Source organism: Pavona decussata, unplaced genomic scaffold, assembly GCF_977016875.1.
Source record: "Pavona decussata unplaced genomic scaffold, jaPavDecu1.1 SCAFFOLD_207, whole genome shotgun sequence".
Classification (NCBI taxonomy): Eukaryota; Metazoa; Cnidaria; class Anthozoa; order Scleractinia; family Agariciidae; genus Pavona; species Pavona decussata.
The window spans coordinates 2693346-2718137 of NW_028145612.1; the positions used below are offsets into that span (position 1 = coordinate 2693346).

General features: G+C 39.3%; 1 protein-coding gene across 5 annotated transcripts; it reads left to right on the forward strand.

The window, feature by feature from the left end:
- The first annotated feature begins 7207 nt into the window (after positions 1-7207).
- Positions 7208-23946, forward strand: LOC146460902 (collagen triple helix repeat-containing protein 1-like). Of its 5 annotated transcripts, none has more exons than XM_085087788.1 (14): positions 7208-7357; positions 9040-9144; positions 10198-10494; positions 10832-11495; positions 11938-13056; positions 13175-13245; positions 13999-14062; positions 15600-15755; positions 16794-16857; positions 17502-17560; positions 18370-18432; positions 21720-21779; positions 22158-23183; positions 23226-23946. In XM_085087788.1, exons 2-4 carry the CDS (start codon positions 9055-9057, stop codon positions 11189-11191), a joined length of 747 nt encoding a protein of 248 aa, XP_084943914.1. In that variant the 5' UTR covers positions 7208-7357; positions 9040-9054; the 3' UTR covers positions 11192-11495; positions 11938-13056; positions 13175-13245; positions 13999-14062; positions 15600-15755; positions 16794-16857; positions 17502-17560; positions 18370-18432; positions 21720-21779; positions 22158-23183; positions 23226-23946. The 5 variants fall into 5 exon arrangements, with proteins under 5 accessions (XP_084943914.1, XP_084943916.1, XP_084943915.1 ...); XM_085087790.1 differs by having other exon boundaries at positions 22158-22200; positions 23673-23946; XM_085087789.1 differs by having other exon boundaries at positions 22158-22195; positions 23673-23946.
- The last annotated feature ends 846 nt before the right edge of the window (positions 23947-24792 follow it).

The window sequence follows — 24792 nt, forward strand, 5'->3', positions numbered from 1 at the left end:
TTCGGTGAAAAATTTACTTGCTTCATGGACTCATTAGGCAAGTTTATGTCAGTTGTCTCTTCTCCTAACCCACAGGGTCTCTAGGTTAGGAGAAGAGACGGCTGACATTTCAGACTAGTTTATGATTGGTTCCATCCGCTCGCGAGGAGATGTGTTTGTTTGCGTAATAGATTACTTAGTTACCACGTTTTATCAATGAAAATACAAAACAAAACAAAAACGAACAAAAAGCTTTCCTGAATGAAACATTTACTCAGGTTAGCGTTTGTTTCCATCTAAGCGAAAGCGAAAGCAAGCGATTTGAAAGAATTGCACGTCAAATTTGAAGCAATTAATTGACCCGTTCGGAGCACGCTTTTCAAACATTTCGCGAAAACTTAAAAATTGACAATCGAACCCATAATTGTTTTACGAGTAGGACCCGAACATTTTTGAAAAAGTCCGCGGCGCCAGCGATGGATTTGCAGGGCTTTTTGTGATGGCAGATTCTCTTCGCTTTTACGCTTTGAAGTATGTTGTCGAAGCGTAATTTGTGAATTCCAAGTTTCCACCGATTAAACTGTCGAGTGCGAGTATTCCTTGGAAGTTATTCTTTCTATTTACCCTTTCAAAAAGGTTTGTTTTCCTTCTAAAAGCAAAATATTGGAGTCTTGATAATTTACATGTGAACAACAAAAGCTTTTCTTTGTAGCCACGCCAGTGGCTACAATCTGATTGGCCAGTCTTTCTTGAAGACAATTACTAAGAACAATAGTGAACAAGGTCGACATCCCCGTCCACGGCAGCACGGCTACGTTTCGAAATTATGTGGTCTATTAGGACGTCAGTCATAGAGGGGCCTGGGTATTGCAATTAAAGTACAAACAACCAGAAATCTCAGAGGCTATCGCAGGACAGAATTAGGATGCACGCCCTAGCTGAGCGGGTAGCAATCATCCTTGTCTACGGATGACATACAATTACAGTCGACTCCCGATAACTCGAACCTTCAAGGGAAATTGAAAAAGGTTCGAGTTATCGGGAGTTCGAGTTATCGAGGGTAAAATTATATATAAAATGACCTGAAAGGAAAAAAAAATTGGTTCGAGTTAGCGGGAGGTTCGAGTTAGCGAGGGTTCGAGTTATCGGGAGTCGACTGTATATTACTTGATAAAATAAAAGTCTTTTCCTTGTAGTGTTAAGTACGTTGTTGAAGGTATTTAAATTTAGGAGAGGAACGGTATAAACATTTGAAAGGTTGTCAGTTGCAAATTAGATTTCTTGGGGTTAGATCAAATAAATAAACATTTTTGACTCCTTTAGTAATCTACATGTGTTTAATATTGACTGTTCAAATCATTTAAAGACATCTTTAGCAAAGAAGAGAGTAGGAAATACTCTGTACAAAAGTTCAAGTTCAGTGCTGGCAAATCACTGCGGAAAAAAGCAACTTACCGCCAAAGTTTGCGGAACAGTTGTTTCAATGAATTGCAAAACGAAAGAAGTGTGGTGACAGAGTACGTAGAACAGAACAATTTTTAAATGCATGACTTATTTTTTTACTCAGCGTGAGACTGCTGACGCTCTATAGTATTTTCATGATTCATGGAACAACAATATTGACAACAAATAAGATCAGAAATAAGTTAGGATACTGCTCCTTTAACTGACTGGTAAAATCCAAATGAAAAAAACAAATAATAAAGTTTCATAATGCCGTCCGGTTTAGTGTTCCAAGAAAATATGAAGGCCAATCCTTGTTGAGAGACTAGACAGTATCATATTATGACGCTTGTTATGCCCCTCAGTACTATATTCATGAAAAGAAATGTAATGAGCAGTTAACCCTTTTCTTAAAAGTATAAACTTACATTTCACTCATTCGATGACTGCTGCAGGTCAGAATACTGTTTTATTTTTGTTGTTCCTTTCAGTTTCTTCCAGGGTAAGTCCCATGGAACTGCTTGTGACAACTCTGAAGAGGCCACTTTTGAGCGCCGGATATTGAGATTAGAGTTTTGCAAGTTCTGTTTAACTTTAATCCGTAAACAACCTTATCCCGTGCATTTTTAAGCTGTTTTTCTTACCTGTGTAGCAGCTTTTGTTTAAGATTCTCTTGCATATCATGATTAGTTTTACCTTTTCTATATGTTGTAAACGTTGGAGAATAAAGTAGTATGACATGGTTAGTGAATTTCATTCTTTTGTTACCACCTATAAATTAGCCTGCGAATCAGAGAGCCGCATCTCATCACTCCTCGTTTAACGCGGGGGAGACTCCCTTGCGTTCGCGCCCGTAGCGGAAAGAAGCGATGGGATGCCGCTGTATTCGCAGGTTACCTATAAATGTGATTTACAGAACTCTATGTTCCATTTTTTATCAGCATGCTGAGCCTCAAACGAGCAGTAACATTTCCAGTGATATTGCACATGTCTATGGTGGCTAATGTTTTCTGTGGAGCAACTTAGAAATGTATTATTGTACTTCCAAGAGCATAATAGTGGAGGAGATTGTCAAGTAGAGAAAGGAATTGAATAACCTTAGGCGAAAGAGCTGGAATGTTGTGCTAACCTCAGACGAGAATGGTGTCGGGGCGATAAGGACTTATAACAATGAAGAGCACCTGATACTGAAATTTTACCTCGAAAAAGATTTGCTCTCATTTTCTCTCTGTAATAAGTGAAATAAAATATTCAGTCCATTCCAAAATGTCAGAAAAGCAGACTCGCCAATTAAAAGTATGCTTGGTGTACGTTTTAGGAAATAATATCCACTGTACATGTCGATTTTAACTTCACATTGTGCATCGCAAAATGTCTGACGCCCAGAAATGTACGTTAATGAATTCATGAACTGTATGATAGACATCACAAGGTGTCCCGCTAACCTTAATTCTCACAAAAACACACATAATTCTGTCAAACATAAAGTCATATGAAAACGACAAAACGCCTGTTTTATATGAAGTACCCAAATTCAGGGTTAGGTGCATCTCGACACAGCGGCAAAATGAGTGCGCATGCTCCAGAGATTTGTGATTCAAGCGTGAATCGATTACGAATGCTCCACTTCAATCGCCAAATTCACACCTGTTACCACAATATTTTTTTTGTTGAATAAGATACGTGATGGAGGAAGTACGAAGGAACCTATCCTGAAAGCGACAACCTTATCTATTTTGATTTGGGCTTATCCACGCGAAATGAGAACAAGCAATGGGAATTTTAAAAATGCCGCCGCGCCATTTTGCCGAGTAAGATTGCTCACGTGTGACGAGCATGCGCACTCATTTTGCCGCTGTGTGGTGCATCTCTGGACATAAGTGCGCATCCCTAGTTTACATCTTCATTAATGCACCTATCAATGTTTTCCCCGACCCGGGGGAGGGCGGGCATACACGGGCATTTGACTTGAGTTCTCATCCCGTGGGCAGGGATTTTGATTTTATTTGACATCACGGAGCCCCCTGGGTCGGGCCATTTGACTTTTACTGGTTTCCAGTCTCCAATCTGTTTTAGGAAAGTGCCGATCGCTCGATGGAAGATTTACCGCGTCGCAATATATATGTTTGTATGTAGCTTTTTGTGACGCAGATGGTACATGGTCGAGATTCCGTTTTAATACGTTTTAATCTTGTTGTTGTTTTATTCGTCTGCGATCGAAAGTTTTTATCAGTTGAGAACCGAAGTGAGAAGAACCGAGCTGCGGGTGTGGAACCGTGACATGGCGGACCCAACAGACTGGGATGCAGAAATAGCTAGAAACAGCTTCTATGGTTTTCAGTCCTCAACCCGACAATATTACACCGGATGAAAAAATCACCATAAAACGCACTTAAAAGCAACAGGGACGACTCTGGTCATGCTGAATACCACTGACATAATCGAGGAAGGTTTACAACAACTATCAGACGATTTATATAAGTTTTATAAACTTCTTACCTCACCTATTGTGGTAGAGACAGCCCGAAAAGTCAAACAAGTTGTTCTCAACTTATACTGTTCGGGACACATCGATTCAATGAGCTCCAAATGGTTAAATGATGTTCAGGATAAGATACACGCTGACTAAAATAAGCAAGAAAGTACCAGTCGGCCGACCAATAATCGCCGGTTGCAGTGGCCCAACCGAGTGTATTTCTCAGTAGCTTTGTCGATTCACTTTTTTCAACTGATCGCAGTTAGTCAAGGATCATATTTTGAAAGACAGTACCGATTTCATAAATTTCATTAAAAACACGCCTATAACAGACAACACTTTACTAGCTACACTTAACGTTAGTTCTCTTTACACAAACATCCGTCATTCTGAGGGAATGGAGGTTGTTTGCCGTCAATACGAAATACACTATGGGCCAGAACCTCCAATTCCCGTAAGCCAATTAAGGGAATTGATACGACTCATTTTAGAAGACAATTCTTTCAAATTTAATGAAAGACAATACGTACAAATTCACAGCATCGCAATGGGAACTAAAATGGTCGTCGCCTTCTCTATCTGCTAGTCCTTTCAAACCCTCTGTATGTAAAATTAGATGACGTCGTCAGTTTGTTGGACATACCATCTAGAGAAATCCGAGATTTCGATGACTTCGCTAACTCTTTCCATCGCACATTAAAATTTACATATGAGCTGTCATCTACAAATGCTGTTTTCCTTAACACCAAGGTCTTCAAAGGCCCACGATTTTCAACTCTTAAATTATTAGATGTACACACTTATTTAAAACCAACAGAAATGTTCCAATACACTCACTTCTCCTCCTGCCACCCTTTAAACACACAAAAAAGGGTTTATTAAAGGAGAAGCACTTCGCCTCCTACGGACTAACTCAGTCCAAGAGAATTTTGAGCAAACGAGACTTTAAATTAAACTGCGCTCTAGAACAGAGGCTATACTGAATCACTTATTGAAAATGTTCTCAATGAAGTTCAATTCTCGAACAGAAATGAGACTCTTCGGACAAAACCAAAGAAAAAGAATGAGTGTTTACCGTCACTACTTACAATCCGGCTTTACCAAATCTAAAAAAAAGATTCTAATGAAGCGCTGGCACCTCAAGATTCAAAACCAGCTTGGCTTCGCAAAAATATTTAAAAACGAACTGATTGTAGCCTACAGGAAAGAAAATCTCTCCCTTGTCCGCGCAAAACTCCTTCCACCAAAACAACAATCATAAAAGAGCAAGGAGCCTTACCTTTACAGTAATATGCACAATAAGGAACGGTTTACCCACCGTTACTTCACAAAGCGGTAATTACAAATTTGTTTACTTAATTTAGTTGATTTCCCGAGTGCGAGCGTAGAAGCTGAAGACTTGAAGACTTTATTAAAAAAATGTCTACTGGTCTTTCAAGTTCATGTTTGTACAAGAGATAAAATGCAGCACTTTGTTATTCTCTCTGCAGAAGAGTTCAAAGATTCAGATTGCTAGCTTTATTAATATGTTTATCAAACAAAGGTCAAAGTTGACTTGTACATGTATTTCTAGAGTGAGCATTTCATAGTTTCTATTAAAACCAAACAGGAGCATTATATTTCAAGTTCATGTTTTTACAGGAGATATGACAGCAATAAGATGCGCATTTCAAAAGAGCGCCTTAGTTTGCTCAAATACATTTACCACGCCCAAACCCAGGGGTGGAAGGATTTGACCACAAAGTTGCGCCCAACAGTAGGGGCTTTTGACACGAAAAAAATAAAAATGTCAAATGCCCGTGGGTATGCCCGCCCTCCCCCGGGTCGGGGAAAACATTGATAGGTGCATAGCCTCTAAGTTGCTACGATGGGCTATTAATTTTCCCATGGAGGTTCCTCTCCCTAGTACCGATCCTCTACGTTTGCAATACGGACTACCAATTTATTCATCGGTCAATAAGTAAGAATCACCTACAGGCCTAAATGTACATGTGTTTGCGGGCGTAGCCGTTCCCGCTTTGATTTGAATTCAGTTAAACTCTTCCAACTGAAATAAGTTTCCATTGTCTTTGATTTAGGAAAAATCCTGATCGTGGATTTCAAGAACTCCCTTGCAGGATCATGGAAATCTAATGCAACAATTATGGTAATACCGTTTCTGATCTTCTATAACCTTGTGAAACAGATATTAGTTGCGGTTACATTAGACCCTTTACCCACGGGAAAGTGAGACCTTACCCACGGGAAGTCTGTGTTTTGTGTGTAACCTCTATTCCCACAGTGAAACTGCCCATGGGAAATCGCTATGGATACATCAAAAAGAACAAAAGAATTACCCATGACGTTTCCCGAACCAAGTCGTAGGTAGACTGCAAGCAGTCCCTTTCTGGTCAGTCGAGATGATGCGCTCACAGCGCAGCGAGACTGGAGCGAGGACAAATAAATAAAGCCCTCCCTCCGCTCGTTTGCTCCAGTTTTGTCGCGCTTGCCTATTTCGCGCGACCCCTCGACTATCCAGAAAGGGACTGCTTGCAGTCTAAGTCGTAGGGTTTAGCAGTGGTTTATCTAACCCCAAGAGTAGTTCAACCAATCGGGTGGAAGAAAATAGTAAATCCGGAAACCGCAGCACATGCTGGGCACATTTTTGTGGTGTTGCGCTGATAAACAGATAAACTCAAAAGTAGCCCGAGACACTCGGTTAGTTTGGCCGTTGATCCGTTTTCGTGCATTCGTGTTAATCCGATCTCAGGAGCTACGTAACAGCTGTCTTAGCATGTTTCAGCAACACACGCATTTGTTTTGAGTAAACGTGGCCTCCACATTGGATTAAACAGCAGATTTTCTCCAGATTCCGCCGGGTTGGGAAGGGGGAGGGGGATGGAGATTCCCATATTAGAGGCACAATTATTTTCCAGAACGTACAATCTCGTTTTCAGGGCATGTTTCTAAATCCATTTTAACTGTAATATTATTGCTAACAGTTTTGTTGTTAGTGTTTTTTTTTTTCTTTTTTTTTTTTTTTTTTTTTGCGTGTACGTGTATATCCAACAAGTCTGAGAGTGACGAAATCCAACTAGTTCTAAACTGATAGAATGTCGATTATGTTTCATCGTCACTGAAACTAAAATGTGAAACCTACCGTCGCAACCCCTCAGCTCAGTCCACCTCCTACCACCACCCAAAACCCCCTCCCGCACCTCTTGGCCCAACTTTTTTCCTTTTTCATTTGTATGATCAAGAGCACGTTGTTTATAAATACACGAAGGAATCTGCGAAAGATGATACTTTACCGGATGTATCTTGCGTCATAGGATGAATGGAACTAAGGTTATATTCTGCAGTGACGGGTCTGTTTTAGCCAGTTGTGCGTAGGCTTTGACGTTGAGCTCATCTGAAACCAGTCATCTCCGCCATCTCTGTTACACAAGTACAGTCACGACTATTGATCTTAGGAGTAAGGTATGTTATATACACTGGTAACGTATAGATGAAACATTATTGGTTTAAAAGCACTTTTAGTTGCCAATGTTTTAGTTGCAAAACGTTAATTGGCCAGTTTGACTGCCTTATTGTTCCAATTGAATCGTACTAGCCCATTGCTCAATGTTCACCCGACGGCGTTTCTAACGGGTTTGCTGAGGATCATAGGTTCGATTCCTGTCTGAGAAGTCTTCGCGCGCTTTGTTTCAGTTAGTCCCGTGTTCGTGACAACCGTTCATCTTTTCTATTTTATTTCGTCATTTGCCAAGATCGAAAATTAACCTTTTTTCTTTCTAAGGTGGCAAATCCTTCCAGTTATACCCCCCCCCCCCCCCACCCCCATGTTTTACCAGTGTCTTTGAAACCCGAATCATTTCTACCAGTGGAACCGTAGTCATGAAGCTTTTTTTTTTTTTTTGCAAAGATTAAATTCTCGCCTCAAATTACCAGGGAAATAGTTTTAATTTGTTTGCCGAAAGTCTCGATGACTATTTCTCGAGAGACCAGGCAGCCACAGGAAAGGAAATAAACAAACGGCAACTTTGCATTACTTTATTACTGTAATGTTCTTAATTAAGATGTGTGACAAACTCCTTAAAATAAACATTCACGCGAGGGTACATTTGAATTTATTTAAGGCCGTGTGAATACTTCCCAGTCTCGAAGTTAAACCTGAGGAAGCCGCAGCTGTATTAAACTAAAATCAATTGTTTCGGTGTTTACGTTTACTATCATTTATGCTTACACGAGACGTGCTCAGAAGACCTTGAGAAAACGATAAACAGCGGTTTCAGTACGTTCCAAATTCTACAAATAAATGTTCACCCCATAAGTTAAGCTGAGAGTAGATGTGATCGTACTTCGCTAATTTTAAACGCCGCAAAAATTAACAGTTTGGCGTGCCTTGTGGAAAGGAACAAGTGTTCCCTGACCTGCCCTTGATTGGTAAACTGAGAACATGTTTGCAGTTATTGACCTTTTACTCCAGGTTTGTAGGTCATTTCCATTTTCGAAGGCTGCTTCATTTAAGCCATCAGTAACGAGGAAATTAGGGATGGTGCGATTATTTCAAATGATGACACTCAAATGTCTTTTTTCTTCTGTTTTATAAAAGTTTGAACAAAAGATGTGAAATATTACATTTTTTAAACTGATCTACAACCGCAGTTCAGCGATAAATATGTCGGAAATGGCTTCTGTAGCCTGACGCAACTCAACAGTTAGCTCAATCTCGCTGAACTGGAATTCAATAGGTGCCCTTCCACCAAATATTTGCACTGATGCGGCAAATTCAATACAGTTTTGTCCATAATCTAGAATTTTGTTTGTCTTCTTCTACCCAGAGAGGGCGGTTCCGCTTCCTCCACCCCTCCTCCTCCCCCCCACAGACACCACCCATAACTGACATTGACACTTCAAGGATAGTTAATAGTATGTCGAATAATGTTTCTTTGGAGGTTGCAACGGGAAGTAATGTCCATCAGATATTTTGATGCCTGTCAAGATTAAGTTGCCATGGTAGCATCATAGTTTAATAATCATTGACGTACCATTTTGAAAGATGAAGGTCTACTGCATGGTCCGTCAGTGAGGGCAGAATTTCATCCCCCACCCGCCTTATCCCACTTAATGTTAATTATTGTATTCAATCATTTCATCAGCTGGCTACAATATCAATGGCGCGATCCTGTATGAATACACCGCTGATCACCAAGTTAGGCGTGCTGCTGTTTCTACAGATCACATTGTGTTCTGCAACTGACAAGGTGCGTTTACCATCAAAATCTTTCAGTAAAGGGAGAAAAGCTAGAAGGGACGACAATAAATGAGAAGGAAGTTGAACTTTCAAACATTAGGAGATCTTGGGACGCTGAATTCCAAAATATTTGGTAAAGATATACATGTATAACAAGAAAAATGTTTCTTCTGCCCAGAAAGAACCAAGTATTTCACATCCTAATTGCCAGAGGTATTGTGACAGAGAGGTCACGAAAGGCTAAATCTGTGACTCGCACAAAGGGACAATTAACGCATACTCGAGAGAGGGAATGCCTAACACTTTAATAAATATCTGAAAATCTCATTATCAACTCCCGTCGGGGCTTTTCAAGGATAATTTACAACACTGTGTGGGGGCCTTTGCCAGACTGCTTGTGGTGCAGTTTACAATTAATGAAATAATGAGTAACGACAGGAGCCATGGCAATGAATGCCCCCTCAGTAATGTGAATGTGAATTTGACTGATAGATAATATGCGTGGTCACTTTGTTACGTCCCCAGGAGTTCCTTCACGTCCCACAAGGTCAGACTATATGTGAAAGTAAGACGGGGTCTAAGGTTTTTCGTCCTTATCCGAGAAGAATTAAAAGTCATCTTAACCATTTACAGTCGTCAGAGCAAAGGCAGCACTTTCTCTTATAGGTTATTAAAGACCCTAAGTGTTGGTGCGGTCGGGAACAGAGCCCGGGCCTACCGCACTATAGTGTGGTACTCAAACAACTGAGCTAACGAGGCGGCTAACGAGGCTGTCACAATTACAATATATATATATATATATATATATATATACCATTCTTATAAACTGTGTTACCACGGTTAGTCCTACGCGTCTTAGTTAACTGACACTTCTCATGTACTATACAGGTTAAAATTCTGTATGTACATTTTACGCCAAGATCTCCCAGAAACGGGAATTCAAAAACTGGAATAATTTATACAAAAGAATAGCTCAGCCTTTGCAGGAATGTTTGAAACTTTTCAGTTATCCAACAACAAAGTTAACATCACAGTCCAATATATTTTTTCTTTTCGTATTCAGTCATCCCAAACAGCGGCACCTTCCGGGCCCTGTGGTCAGGGCACCTGTCCATGCTCACCAGGAATTCCAGGAATTCCAGGAATCCCAGGACCAGCTGGACCGGCTGGTGTTGCAGGAGCAACTGGCAACCAGGGACCTCAAGGACCTTCCGGCGCGGCAGGACCTCCCGGTAACAAGGGTGACGCAGGTCCTCAAGGTCCTCAAGGCCTCCAAGGTCCTCCAGGGTTCTTGGGGCGTAACTGGAAACAATGTGTGTATAAGAATATGAACGAAGGAAAAGACACTGGATTGATAACGGTAAACATTGCGATTATAAACACATCCTGTAATATTCACAATCAGTTATTCGAAGATAACGAAGAAGTTTGTTTAGTCTAACGGGGACAATAGTAGGTTCCGTAAAACTTGTTCAAAGTTTTAGTTTGCTTTTTTTTAAAGAATGAGGTATAGAGAGTTTTCTCTTACAAAAGAACGGTGCCGTATTGCTACAGAATATCAAGAGGCCGACTTTTACGCACGTGGTGCGTACGCTTGTTGATCACTCACGGCGTAAATGTTCAGTCCGAAAACTTAAACTGTCCAATATTTTACTTGCCCTTTGAACTTGCTCTTGGTATAAATTCATTTCTTCTAGGAATGCCTCTTCAACAAAACAACAGACATAACAGGGCTGCGTGTTTTCTGGAACGGCAACCTTCGTATCCACAACTGTCACGCATGCTGCAGGCGATGGTATTTCACCTTCAACGGTGCAGAGTGCGCTACTCCAGCCGCCATTGATGGTGTTGTCTACATGGTACATGGAAATGGAGGAAAAAAGGACTTACACCGCCCACGTCATATCGAGGGAGTCTGCGAGACACTCCACAGGGGCATAGTACGCGTGGGATTCTGGGTCGGTAATTGTCAAGGTTACGGTTCCGCTGACGCATACACTGGCTGGAACTCGGTGTCTCGGATCTACATTGAAGAGGTGCCTCCCTCGCAGGCCTAGCAAGAGAACATTTTTGTCTGTAAAGTCCTATGAAGAATGCTAAAACAAAATATAATCTTATGATAAATGTTCACTGAATAGTCTTTATGAGACTCTTTTAAATCAGTACTGTGGACAATACAAGCCTCCCTCTCACAGAAATGAATTCACCTACTGGAACAGTAAATTAAATACTGCAAGAGGAGGCCAGTTTATAATGTCCTTCAGCCACAAATGACCCTTGAGAGCTGATTCTTCTCAATTTTTCGCCGCTGTAACTTTCTTCTCTTGCTTTTTTCCTGCCTTAATGACCATTAGGAGGGGGGTGAATAGGGGTATGTAAATCCGCCCATCCGCTAAAACTAATGGCTGAATCCGTCGATCCGCTCAAAAAATCAACTAAATCCAAATTTGTAAATTGTTTGCCGCGTTAGATGATACGCGAGATACAAAGCGACTTCAGTTGTTGGAGTTGCCTTGCGTGATATTGTGTTTTAGCGTTGAGGATGACTATCAACGAAATACTAATGTAACCAATGTCTGTATCGAAACAAAATCTTGCAGATACGAGAAAAAAGAGCAAACTTGAACTTCCTAACAACCAAAATCCAAAATCCGAGCCCCAAAACTGGATAAAACCGCGATCCGCTGTGATCATAGGATCTGCAGATCCGTTAAAATTTCGCTCTGAATCCAGAATCCGGGCTAAAATATTTACCAAATCCGCCGATCCGTAGACCTATTCACCCCCCTCCATTAGTGATTAGAAGACAGGCATTTAGAGATTTATCAAAATACGTAAATGAGCGGGACCAGAAGATCTGGAGCCCCCAGCTTACGGTTTTTTACTGGCAGTCGATGGCGTAGCTGTAGCGGGACTTCCGCAGTCCTTAGGTCATCCGGTTATGGATTCACATAAACATGCGCAACAAATTCTAGTTGTGAAAGACCAAAGGTGTAAAAGGAAGGGGTGGTGGTGTAATGGCCGGTCACTTCCATCTAACATTTATTCTTTAGAAATAAATTAAATAGCCAAGTTGACTGGGGGCATAATGGGTGAAAGTGCCGACTTCGCAATTTCGTTCCTTTGCTTCCCTATCCCCACTGGGAAAAATTCGTTTTTTGGTTTCCCGACAGTTATTCATACTGAGGCTACCAATCGAGTCAGACATTCAGCGTGTCCGAAAACCTCCACTTGGACAACTTTAGTACCTCCCAAGGGACCCGAGAATCAAAGAAATACTCCTATTTAAAAAGCCCAGGATTAACGGAAATTTCGGTGATAAAACAACTAGTTTTAGCCGGAGGTCACTATTTTTACATAAAAATAAGTTCCCAGGGAAGTTTTTGGACACGCCGAGTTGACTGGGGACATAACGAAGGGAAAATACCGGCTTCACTTTTCTCCCCTATCCCTACTAGAGAAAAAAAATTATGAAGTATACTAACACAAATACGTTTCATTGACGTCTGCTCTCAGCAAGTGACTTACAATGCAAATACCTGACAAGGTTGCACGTGACGTTTGCAATGAGCACAATCGAGACCGCTCGCCAGACTCGAGGACTGGAATCATTTCACTTTTCCCTAGACTTGCTCACCAAAAATGTTGTCTGGAAATTATTTTTCAACCAACAAGATATTTTCATTAACTTTTGGGAGAGAAATTTAGACGAGGTAAGTGCCTCCTCTTGCCTCATGCTAGCTGTGGCCCTGCTGAGGATGCTCAATCTTTGCGGTGGCGGCTCGTGAATCCCCGAGCAGAAACTGGGGATGAGTAAATTCCCAGCACGCGGTGCGATCAAAGGACCTTGGTCATTCCCATGTTACTTTGCAGTCTTGTTAAAAGCGCGTGGTCTTTCCTAGGAGTTTGCATTGTACCTTGTGTGAGTAAGCTTATTTGTTATCAAAAACTCGAAAATTGTTCCTTATTTGTTCTCAGAAATCTCAGATTTATTGCTCAATACATCTGGGAAACGAAATAAGTCATTTTATCTTGAATAGCTTCCCAAGGAAATTGATTTTGAGAAAAGATTGTCAAGAACACGTGAAGCTCAAAGCATGAGGTCGAAGTGGTAAGCAAGGTTTTGAACAATTTAGACTTACAGCCTGTATACGCTTGAAGTTTCTTTTCTTTTCTTTACAATCCACAATGATGACTAGAATAATCCCAGCTCGCTTCGAGTTTCCCAATGGAAACGTTGAAGAAAAAAGCATTCTCTAAATTTCGTCTGAGTGGGTTTGCAGGCAGGCCATTTCTTGGCACATGCATGTAACACTTTGTAATTACGCTTATTTTTATAAGCTTGTATATAGCCACCCAGTAACAGTATGTTCTGTTGAAAGGCAACGGTGTAATTTAGAATTTTCTGACAATCCACGCTAAGCGAGTGGAATCGTAGCAGGGGACACCTTTTACATGTATGTGAGTTTAATTGTTTTTGAGTGACTGCACACTCTAATTCCCTATACCAGGAGAGAAATCCTGGATATTTCTTAACAAAAACCGTTTGTTTGAACGATGATAGTTTTCAAAGCCAAGGTAATTTTTGTCATGCCATTATGCCCCAAGAGATAATCTAAAGCCAGGTATTACCTCTGTCTTGTGCTACGATCGTGTGTCAGTACGCCAAACGATTTGGACATAAAACGCAAGTCTGGCACTAGTGTACCAAACCTACTTCAGTTAAGGTTATTCCAAACCTTTGCAGGTATTCCTCAGGAAAGAAATCATATGTGCCCTGCTTTTGCAGAAACCCAACAAAACTTTTTATCACTGTAAAGCTAACAAACCACTTAAAATAAACATCATTTTTTTCCTTTGGTAGGCAAGTACATGTGCATGCCCTGAAACAGAAAACTGACAGTGTGTGCTTTGATCTGACTGATCAGGTGTGTTTTTGCTAGGTATATAACAATACACTGAAGGAGAATAAACTCTATCGGTAATTTTCCATGACTTTTTCTTTTCCCGATATTTTTACCTGTTAATCTTAAATCTTGTGCCAGAAAAAGAAAATGATGGGTAAACCAGTTCATAATAAAATAACTAGAAGCACCAAGCATTGGAATTGAATCCAAAAGACAAGACTAGGGAAGATTAAGCACAAGTCATGTTCAGTGTCATTTTGTGATTAAAAACTTCATGCATAGCTTGTCATGCTATAAGTCCTTCAGCCAATCACAAGCACCAGGGTTTGAGCCAGCTCTCAGGTCAAGAACAGTTAGAGGAAAAAAAGTGTATGGAATATATATCACAACAATGTAAATATATATTGATGTAGCATACACGTAATTTATTTTTTCAGTAGTAATTTGAACAGCCCTTATCACATGCAGAAGGGTTTTTATGCCCAAGCAAAAAAAAAAAAAACAATGACAAAACATAGCTTGGTTTTCATAAATTAACCACAATGTGTTCTTTCAGCCATTTTGCCTGAAAATTGCAAAGCTCTTTTGTTAGATGTTTTCCCCACCTTAGGATTTGTACAAGTATTACCATCACCTTTTTCAATGTTCAGTTTGTCTTGATCTCTCATTCTCTTTATCTTTTATCTCTTTGCCTCCAAAATACAGTGTAGTTCAAGATTTTCCTCTTAGACATTTTGTCAAAAGTGCACGTAGCATCTGTGGGTTAGCATGAAGTATAAAATCATGCAAATGTTTAAATCATATTTCCAAATATGGTCATGCTTTCAAGTTGTCACATTTTCATCTCGGCTGTGGCAAATTAATTTTGTCTGATCTTTCACATCTTTAATTTCACATTCACTTTATCCGAAAATCTGAAAATACAAGGAAAACAATGTATGAATTTTACACACCATTTGGCAGACCAAACAGACCAGGAAGGAAATCATTGTCAGTTTAGAAGTCTTTATTTCTTGCTGACATTTGTATCGACACCTCAACTTTCCTTGCTAACAAACTCTACTTAAACTCTATAATTTTTGTTGTGGGGAACAGCACGGGAATGCCATAGGTTTCTGCTCTGGCTCAAACCCTGAAGCGCTTTAAACATGAGTAAATGTAGTTTATGCATCAGGTTCAGAACCTGAGAGGAGTGGTGCATGAATGAAACTGCCACTCCAATATTGTATAATGTGGCAAACCAGTCTACATGTAACTAAACAATGTTTGCCACACCAAATTAAAAGTGTCATGCCGACCGTATTCAGATACCGCTTTTTGATGGACTAAGTTAAACACATGTTTTTGGGTGGAGCAGCATCAGGATCAGGCCTTATAATAATTTACTGAAATCAGTGATTATCTTTTGATGACATCATTATTTGATTTCTAATGTTGATTTTCTCAAGCAACCATGCCTGTGTTATAAAAATATGGGTGGGAAGCCGTAATTTACCATGAATATCAAAATATATACATCACAGCATGCTTTCCCTGTGTATTTTATCTTACAATCCAGATCAGTGGCAGTTGTGCTGACATACATTGGCTGTCTAAATGGTTATCTTTCACAGGAAATATTGCTGTTGTGAGCCCATGGAAAATGTTGTTGCCAGGAGGGATTTATATGACAAGTCAGCATGGAGCAACTACATGTACATGTAAACCTTACTTGGTGAGCATGGTTTGATAAACTCTTACACTAGCTTGTCTTTTTTTTTTTTTTAGAAATAAATAAATACCGGAAACTGAACAAAGAAATATTAATGACCACAGTGATGACTAGAATAATCCCAGCTCGCTTTGAGTTTCTCAACAGAAACACTGAAGAAAAAAGCATTCTCTACATTCTCGTCTGAGTGGTATTGATGAAAGTACAGTGCATGCACTGCTTACCTCAATGAAAGTTCCGCTGATTGATATTTTTTTTCTTACATGGAACCATACCGGTAATTGTTAGGCTTGAGGCATAACTGATCTATAGCGCATTTCAGATAGCTTTTTGTTGTTTTGGCTCAGATTCACAGGAGGTTTTGCATGTGGCCTTGAATTCCTTTAGGAAATGCTGCCCCAATGTTTTATCTGCTCCTTAACACTTCCATTTGTGATAGCAATGAAAATCTTGCCCATGATCATTGCTTTTTATTGCTAATGAGACACAAAGCAGCTGATTAACCAATCCAAGGCCAGATGCAAAAGCTCGAGTGAATCTGAAAATACACCATAGGTTGGTTATGCCCCGAGCCCTTCGATTCTACGTTTTAAAAAAATGAGATGCAGCCAAATTTTTTAGGCCATCTGTGAGGTGTTTAGAAATCGGATGAAACACTCTTTCGAGTGTTGTTATACATGTAGCTTTTTAAAGCATTAATAATTCTTGTTGAAAAGCAAACATTCACCAAACTTAATGATTCTAAAGATCACTTTTCCAAACCTCCTTCTCAGTGAGGACTTCTTTTTTTCCTCTTCGTGAATTTTTGATAAGTTTCAGAAAATATTGATGGCACAGGAAGACGAAATGAAAGATGGGGAATGAAATTAATGACCATGTAACTGAAGTCCATAATTTGTGAAATTTCTTGTATTCTCTACCCAAGTTATTGATAATGCATGCTGTACACCGTACATGTATTGTATATTTCTGTTGTATGGAAAAACTTGTTTGTGGATCAATCTTATGCTACATGCTGTGGTCATCTGTTTTTATCTTCAGAATGTATACCATCAACACTGAACGATGATTCAAAGAATATCTTTTCAGTTCTGGGCATTTGATGGTGAGTACATTATTTTTATATATTTTTTTATTATTCTCAAATACTGTGTATAGCAATCCCTTTCAAGAGAAGAATACTGTATAAATTCTCAAATTCATACATGTACATGTACGTGTACATGCAATCATTGCTGTTGATGAGGAAGATATGACAAGCATATGACAGAATCGTAATGTTGAAAAAATATTATCTGAGACAGCATTATTTTTCTTAAAAGTACACAATGTACAAACGTGTGGTTGCTTTGTAAAGTAAAAGGAAAGAGGCACGCCATCAATCATTGAATTGAAGATTACTTCCTTGTGAAGTGTCTGCTTTACTGTGTTCTTGTGGTTTTGTGCTAATCGTCATCATTATCACTGTGGTGTTGTGGTTGCTCCTGGTAGTGTCTTTGCACGTCTTTACCATGCCTCCCTGTTCTGAGCTGCCCTACCTTTTGTTGTCCTCAAACATTTGTGTCATCAAAAGGAACTTGCCTGAGGATTGTGGCGGAGTTTATCTCCAACTATTTTATTTGTTGCTAATAAACTGTTCAGGAAACATGGAGAATATGTAGGAGTAGGGAGTACATATTATTGTATAGTACCATTACTGGTTGTATCATGCTAATCAAACCTGACAGCTTTTTGTTTTATCTCCCACAGGGGCTACATGTATACATGAATTTCAGGTGCTCATGCTCAGTGAAACAGGGATTATTCAGGTCAGCTTTTGTTTAATTTTAACTTATTAATGATTCCATGCTGTCAATGAAGAGTTTTTAATGACAAGCATATGACTGAATGTTTTTGTTGAACATGTTAAATCAGAGACAGCATTCCACTTAACTGTTACATGTAAGTTGGTGTTGATTTGACTGCAGTTTCTATCAGGGCTTGAAACTAACTTTTTAGCTCACTAGCCCAGTGGCTACATTTTAATAGTAGGTCTGATTTTACTAGCCAAAGCAAACTTTTCATTCATGTGTGGCACGGGAAGTAGATTCTGCCATTTGTTGTTTTCATAACAGGAAAACTCAGAAAAGTAAAACCTTTGTTTCCCTTTAATTTAGCTGTTTCAACATGTGAACTGTGTGAAATCCATTAGTAGTCTTTGTTTTAATTATTATTAGTTTCTCCTCTCTCAATTTACAAAAAAAATCTGTTTGACCTTACAGTGCCATACAATATTATTATTTTACTAGCCAAAACTTTTTTGTTGTTGTTGTTGTCTGTGGCTACAGCTGTAGTTGGCTACCATTAATATTGTTGTACAATACAAGGACTGAGTAGACAAGCTTTCTCTTTAAGTCCTTTAATTATTCTAAGAGGACTCAACAAACTGAAGTGGATGAAAAGAATAGCATCAAAGCTGCTTTGGCCTGTAGTAGTATATCCAGATGTCGAGTGTTGTACTGTAGATTTTGTTGGTGTTGATTTTATTTGTTATGTTACCCTGGCTAATTTAACATCATTCTGATGTTTTTGTGTTAAACTTTACTGAAGTTAAACAATATTTTTATTGCTTCCATAGTCTAATAGCTAATGGAATAAACCCAGAGAAGCCCAATGCTCGGTTTACTTCATTGTGTGTCAGGTCAGTTATGATATTATTATTTGTTGTTAAATGTTCTAAAGAAAGCAAGCACTATGTGATGTTGGATTATTTGACCCCATCATCTTGTTTGGGTGTAGACAAAACCTACCCCCCCCCCCCCCCACCCTTCTGGACCCCTCAATTTTATGCTAAACCCGGCGTTCCTCACTGGTCTGGGGCCCGGTTTTCGGGTCTTTTGACAAATGCCAGTAGGAGATACTAGCTGGTCAGCGGAAAAATCAAGATGGCGGAACAAAATGGCAGGAGATCAGCTTGACAGTTATGGGACGATTTCGGAGGCAATTACTGGAGCAGGCAGCTGTCAAGAACGAATTTCAACTTCACTAGATAATTACCTCTGAAACTACAAACTTTAGAGACGGTAGTGAAGCGTTTTTAAGCTGTACGGTGAATCGAAGAAACCTTCGTGGATACCAAGCAGTAAGTATGTTTTTACTTAAATTTTCTTATGTATTTAAATTTTTTTTCCCCCGAAATTTTGAGGGGTCCAGAAGGGGGTCTAGAAAGGGGTCCAGAAGGGGGGATCCAGGGTTTGTCTACACCCATCTTGCTTTCCATCCTGACGGTATCATATTTCAAATGATTCAAATTTACTTCAAAATGGTTAAACAAAAAAACCCTTCAAAAGTTCCCACCAAAATTTTGTGTTAACAAAAACAGAAAAAATTTCTGGCCACAAACAAATGCCCTCCGTTACATTGCACTTATTTCAAATAATAATCAAAGGCCTTCTCACCCCTTTTTAACTCGTGAATGCGCGTAGCGCAATGAACGAGTTATAGCGATAGGTGACTTTTGACTTGGTCGGTCGGTCGGTCGGTCGGTCGGTTTTGTCGTTAACTTTCGGGCGTGCGCAGTGAATGAGTTTTAAATTCAATTAGTGGAAAAAAACACGCGAACATTTATTGTTCACGGCACATCAGGAAATTCTCATTCAATATGTAGAGAATAATTTGACGATCATTCAGTGCAAGAATGGAGATTTTTCGTTCAATCTGAGCAAAGTTACAAGTTTTTTTTAGTTTTTCAGAAAGTCCGGGGTCGTAAACTCAATTAGTGAAAAAAAAAAACGTGAAAATTTTTTTTCACGACGCGTCAAAATTCTCTCATTCATTCTGTAGAGAATAATTTGACAATCATTTTAGTGTAAGAATTGAGATTTTTCGTTGAATCTGAGCAAAGTTATAGGTTTTTTCGTTTTTTTCTACAAAGTGCGGTTTCTTTTCAGAATTAAAAATAATTTAATTTAGAAATAATTTAATTAAAGAATAATTTAATTTGTCAGTTTTCACGCGAAAGTGGAACGTGCCATGTCACGCATCATTGACGTCGTAAACAAAATTATGCAAATGAACACTTTAAGATCTTGTCAGCTTTCATAGAGGTTTCAAAGGGAAAACATGTTTCATTTTCGAAATTTACAACTGGTAATTTATGGGAAAGCAAAAGGACGCGGTCGATAAATAATTCTTATTTAGCAAGAGCTTGTCATACTTCATTATTTTTACTTGACGATTGCGTGGACTGAACTCCAAAGGAAAAATTTCACGCATTTATGTCGGGCATGAAATGTAATGCGATACTTTGTTGAACATATTTCCCTTTGTGAGATCGGCTTGCCCTACAGTAATTTTGTAATTTTAATTCCCAAAAAAACTTCACTTGCCGGGCAAGTGATGGTCAGAATCCACCAGCCCGATCGCAAAATCCAGTAGCCCCGGACTATCGGGGACACGAATTTGCATGACGTAGCTGCACATGGCGTGCCTCTATGAACTTTGAAAAAAAAAAAGACACATGATTTTTTTTTTTAATCGGCGCATCAAAATAATCTTATTAAATCTGTAGAGAACAGTTTGACAATCATTTTTATAGTACAAGAATGGTTATTTTTGGTTACTAATCGGGCAAAGATATAATTTCTTTTAGCTTTCAAGGAAGTTTCCGTAGCCGTCTAAATTTCAATTACTATGTGTCATCTGCATTCACGAGTTGGCTCACAGGAGCCTTTGATTAGTCATACACGGCCCTCCCCCCCCCCCCCCCCACGTCCTTTAAGTATAATTATGTTTCATTTTCAAAGAGCGATACAGTACTCTGGGAAACACTTTCCTGTTGTTTGCTGAAGTACAAGGATTTTGTTGACATTAACTGACTCTTATTTCAAACCTTGAAATTCCACATGTTAAACTAAACATTGGTAGACCGTGAGCAGTCTGTTCTGATCTGCGGAAAAAAATACGACTGCTTGCAGTCTAAAACATTATTTGGCAATCAAAATAAAGTTTGCGCAGGGTTTCATTTAGGACTCGGTTGCTTCCCATGTAATTTCTGGTACAGTCGAACCTCCACTAACGGCCACCTCTCCACAACGGCCACCTCTCTATAACAGCCACTTTTTTCTGTCTCGGCGGACAGTCCATACATTAGCTCTTGTTTAAACCTCTCCACAACGGCCACCTCTCTACAATGGCAACGGCCACTAAAGTGCGTCCCCAACTGCCAAAATAACCTCTCGACAACGGCCAGTATACAGTTCTTTTTGACATGTGTAAAAACCTTTTTCTATAAACTGATGCAGTATTCGACATTTGTCTTCGAAAAATTACGTTTCTGTATTCATTTTAATGATATACGTATTTTAATTGTGTGCCATTTATATGCTGCAGTAAGCATAAATTGTCTACAATAATATAGCAAATGTTGCGAACCTTGCTCGTTTCGTCTTTCCGGTTAACATTTTGATTCAAAACATTATTTACGTTTTATTGTGTTTTTTATCTATATATATATTATTTAAGATTGGATTGTCATTATAGGCTACAGTAAGCATGAACTTGGCACAATAAACATGTTGTACTTCCCGAAAAAAAAGTGTCATATTACACCCCCACCTCCCCATAACGGCCACCTCTCCACAACGGCCACTTTCTTCTGTCCCCAAGGTGGCCGTTGTGGAGAGGTTCAACTGTACTCTGATTTTGTATTTTGCTTGTATAATGGCATATCTGTATGTGAAATTCACCCAGCCAGGGCTGGCACTGATTGGTGACCGATACAGGCTGATGAAGATTATAATCCAAGATGCCTTGTGTTTGTCAAGTGATGAGATATTTCACAGACCTGTTCTGAATGCTAGTGAGGAATGTGAGTGTCTTCTGATGACAAACTCACAACAGCTTAGTACGCAAAATATGAGAAAGTACAGTTCAAATTAATGCTCAACCCAGATACTCATTTGATATACTTAATGCTGTATGCTCCAGGAAGAAAACAAGAAAGGAGAAGGAAGCCAGAACAAAATTTCATGAAGAGTGAAAGTACATGTAAGTGCATTTGGTAAAAAATTACAAGCATCTACATATATGTAGATATGTGCAAAAGATTAAAATAATAAATATATATACCTATAAGCAAACCAACAAACACTAAAAAAAGCAGTAATATTTTGGATTAATAATATTTAACATGGGGAGGTATGTATTTGATGTAAATTTGTGAGGCACAGTTGACTGTGTGATTGTCTATCCTGCATGGTTTTAGTTTTGTTGTTGTGATGAGCAATGATGATAAAATGAGTCTCGTTCGTATGAACACTGATTAAAGCAAATGATACAGAGCTCTCACAAAAATTCCAACCAAAAGTGAGATACATGTATAAGAAAGCACTGTTTGAGAAAACATTTTTGATCTTGTTTCTACAGGTCTGACTGTTTATTGGCAAGAAAGAAAAGAGAGAAAGGTAAGGTATTAGCTGCAACTGTATTGTGAATCAATAGCATACAGCTGTACAGCCAATACCACTTGCAGTGTGGACACTCAGTTTTTTCAAAGAAGATTTTCCTCTCATGATTTGTTCTTGAGAAGACAGTGATGAAGTAATAGATGTTTATGCCAGATGGGCAGCTGTTTGGAATTGCAATGCAATGTGGGTTCCCCTGGGGTAGAGCTTGTGAATTTCTTAGTAAGAGAGAGTGCATACTTTTTTGTTTTTTTTTTTTTGGTATAAAAGTGAAAATAACTCTAGGTTTGAGAATGATGTATTATTCTTAAAAGTGACACAGATATACTCGGAAAAAAAAGAAATCCAAGTGCTCATCTCAGGAGTTGAACCTAAGACCTTCCGATCACTAGTCTGGATGCTCTACCACTGAGCTACAGGAGACTCGTGGGAGCTAAGGCCACTGAGCTAGGTTCATGAGACAAATATCCTGCATACTGATAGGGTTTGAATGTCGAACACATTCCCCAAACACATGTGATGGTATATTTCAAGCCTGGTGAATGAATGAGAATGATGTATTATTCTAGGAGGTGACACAGGCATAGTCAGAAAAAAGAAATCTGAGTGCTCCTATCAGGAGTTAAACCTAATCAGAAGGTCTTAGGTGGGCGTTTCATACCCAGTGAGTCATGTTTGAAGAATCTGGCTCTGCAAATTGCAGGAAATCGGGGGTGCTTACCATTTACACAAACCACCGGATGGGAATATTGAGCATAAATGTGAAATGATTTGGCTTGTCTTAACAGAAGATGGATAACATGCAAAATTATGAACATCAGTGGTAAATCCCAAAAGGAGTAATAAAAATGCATCACTTTGACCAGAAGCCCCATAATTTCAGAAGTCCTCCAAATGGAGTGATGCATGCCATTTGATTTTCCAACTGGAATTTCCCGGTTTTCCATGTACAGTGTAAATGGTAGGCACCTCAGCTTTCATTACGACTGTAAACGGGAAATGAAAAAAATTTAACAATGTGGGAGTTGAGAAAATTACCACAGGCAGTGGCTAAGGGAAATGGTTGTGAATTTCTGTGCGAGATCGTACAGCTGGATGAGGTTCAAGACAGATAAGATTCAAGATAGCAAAGTCTAACGTACACATGGTTTGATAATTCTTCAAGACACAAAAAGAATTAGAAGCCAAGTAGAAGACTGTGTGGCCTATCACTGTTCTCATTTTGTTTTTTGTTTGTTTTGTTTTGTTTACGTTGGTAAGGGAGTGAATTTTGTTGACCCATAACCAAGTTAAAGTAACTGCAATTAATAGTATTGTATACCGTTAAAAGCAATATCAAGAAATAAACAAAAACAAACATAAAAATCTTTGAGTAGTAGTGCTCGAATGGAGGCACATTATTTGCCAAAGCCTTCCCTCGATGCAAACGTTGAACATGATGCATGTGTACACTAACTTGCTATCTTTTCTTTCACAGGGAAACAAGGAAATGAAACCATGTCAAGAGTTCCAGTTTACCCCAAAGATCTTTAGTCTTGTATTGATACAATGTACTGGCAGTTTGTTGGCAGTCTGAAATTGGCCCTTGTGGTCCATATTACTTCATTGTCATGTTGTATGCTTTTGTAATTTTCAAATCAATTGTTATCAGTCATTCAATCAAAGCTACTTACTGATTGATCGTGGTCTAAATCACAATGCAAGGGCAATTTGTTTTTTAATTCAGACTGAAATAAACAATTTAAAAACATCGTGCCTGACTGTTTCACTTTCTGTCCACAAAACCGTATTGCGGAAAGTTGAAGGTGATTAAAGAAAAGCCCTACTCTGAATACACCATGGGAAACCAATCAATGTGAAATGGTTTTGTGTTGAATAGGCCAGTGAGTCGGTGATGTATCCATTTGCAGCATAATATATAGTGTACTGCTACAAATAAATTTACCTTTGTAGTGAACCAAACTAAGGCTGGGTTCGATTGACCTTATTCCGGAAAAAGAATAAGCGGAATAGCTGTTTAATTTATGAAACCATTTCTGCAACCCATTTCGCTAACACATGATAATTTCAGAGCCATCCCGTGCTCCAGTAACTCCTAAAACCTCTTATGAGAGATTTCCTGTCATTTCGTATTCTGGAATAGGGTCAATCGAACACGCCTTAGGGAAGTGGTGAAAACTACTATACGCGAACAGGACCCACCAAACCCCAAAATAGATGATGGCCTCTGCCTGCACCCCCCACCCCCCCCCCCCCCCTTTCTTAACCTTAAAAGAGGGTGTCTTTATTGCATAGCCACCACTCTATCCAGAAGTAAAAATTGACAGCGAAATTCAAACCTCACTTTTCTTATTTATCTAGCAATGCTGACTCTTGCTAGCTGAATATTTCTGTGTCAACTCAAATTTTAAAGCCAGGTGGTGTCTGAGATAATCCCCCTACCCCAGACGAGGTGGGTCCTCTTCGAACAAACTTATGACCAGTTCCCGTAGAATGAAAACCAGTGTTGCACCACGCCAGATGCGAGAGAAAAGAAATACCTTGTGACCAAAAGATGTGTACCTCAAAACTAGCCTGTACCAGGCGCTGTTCAGATA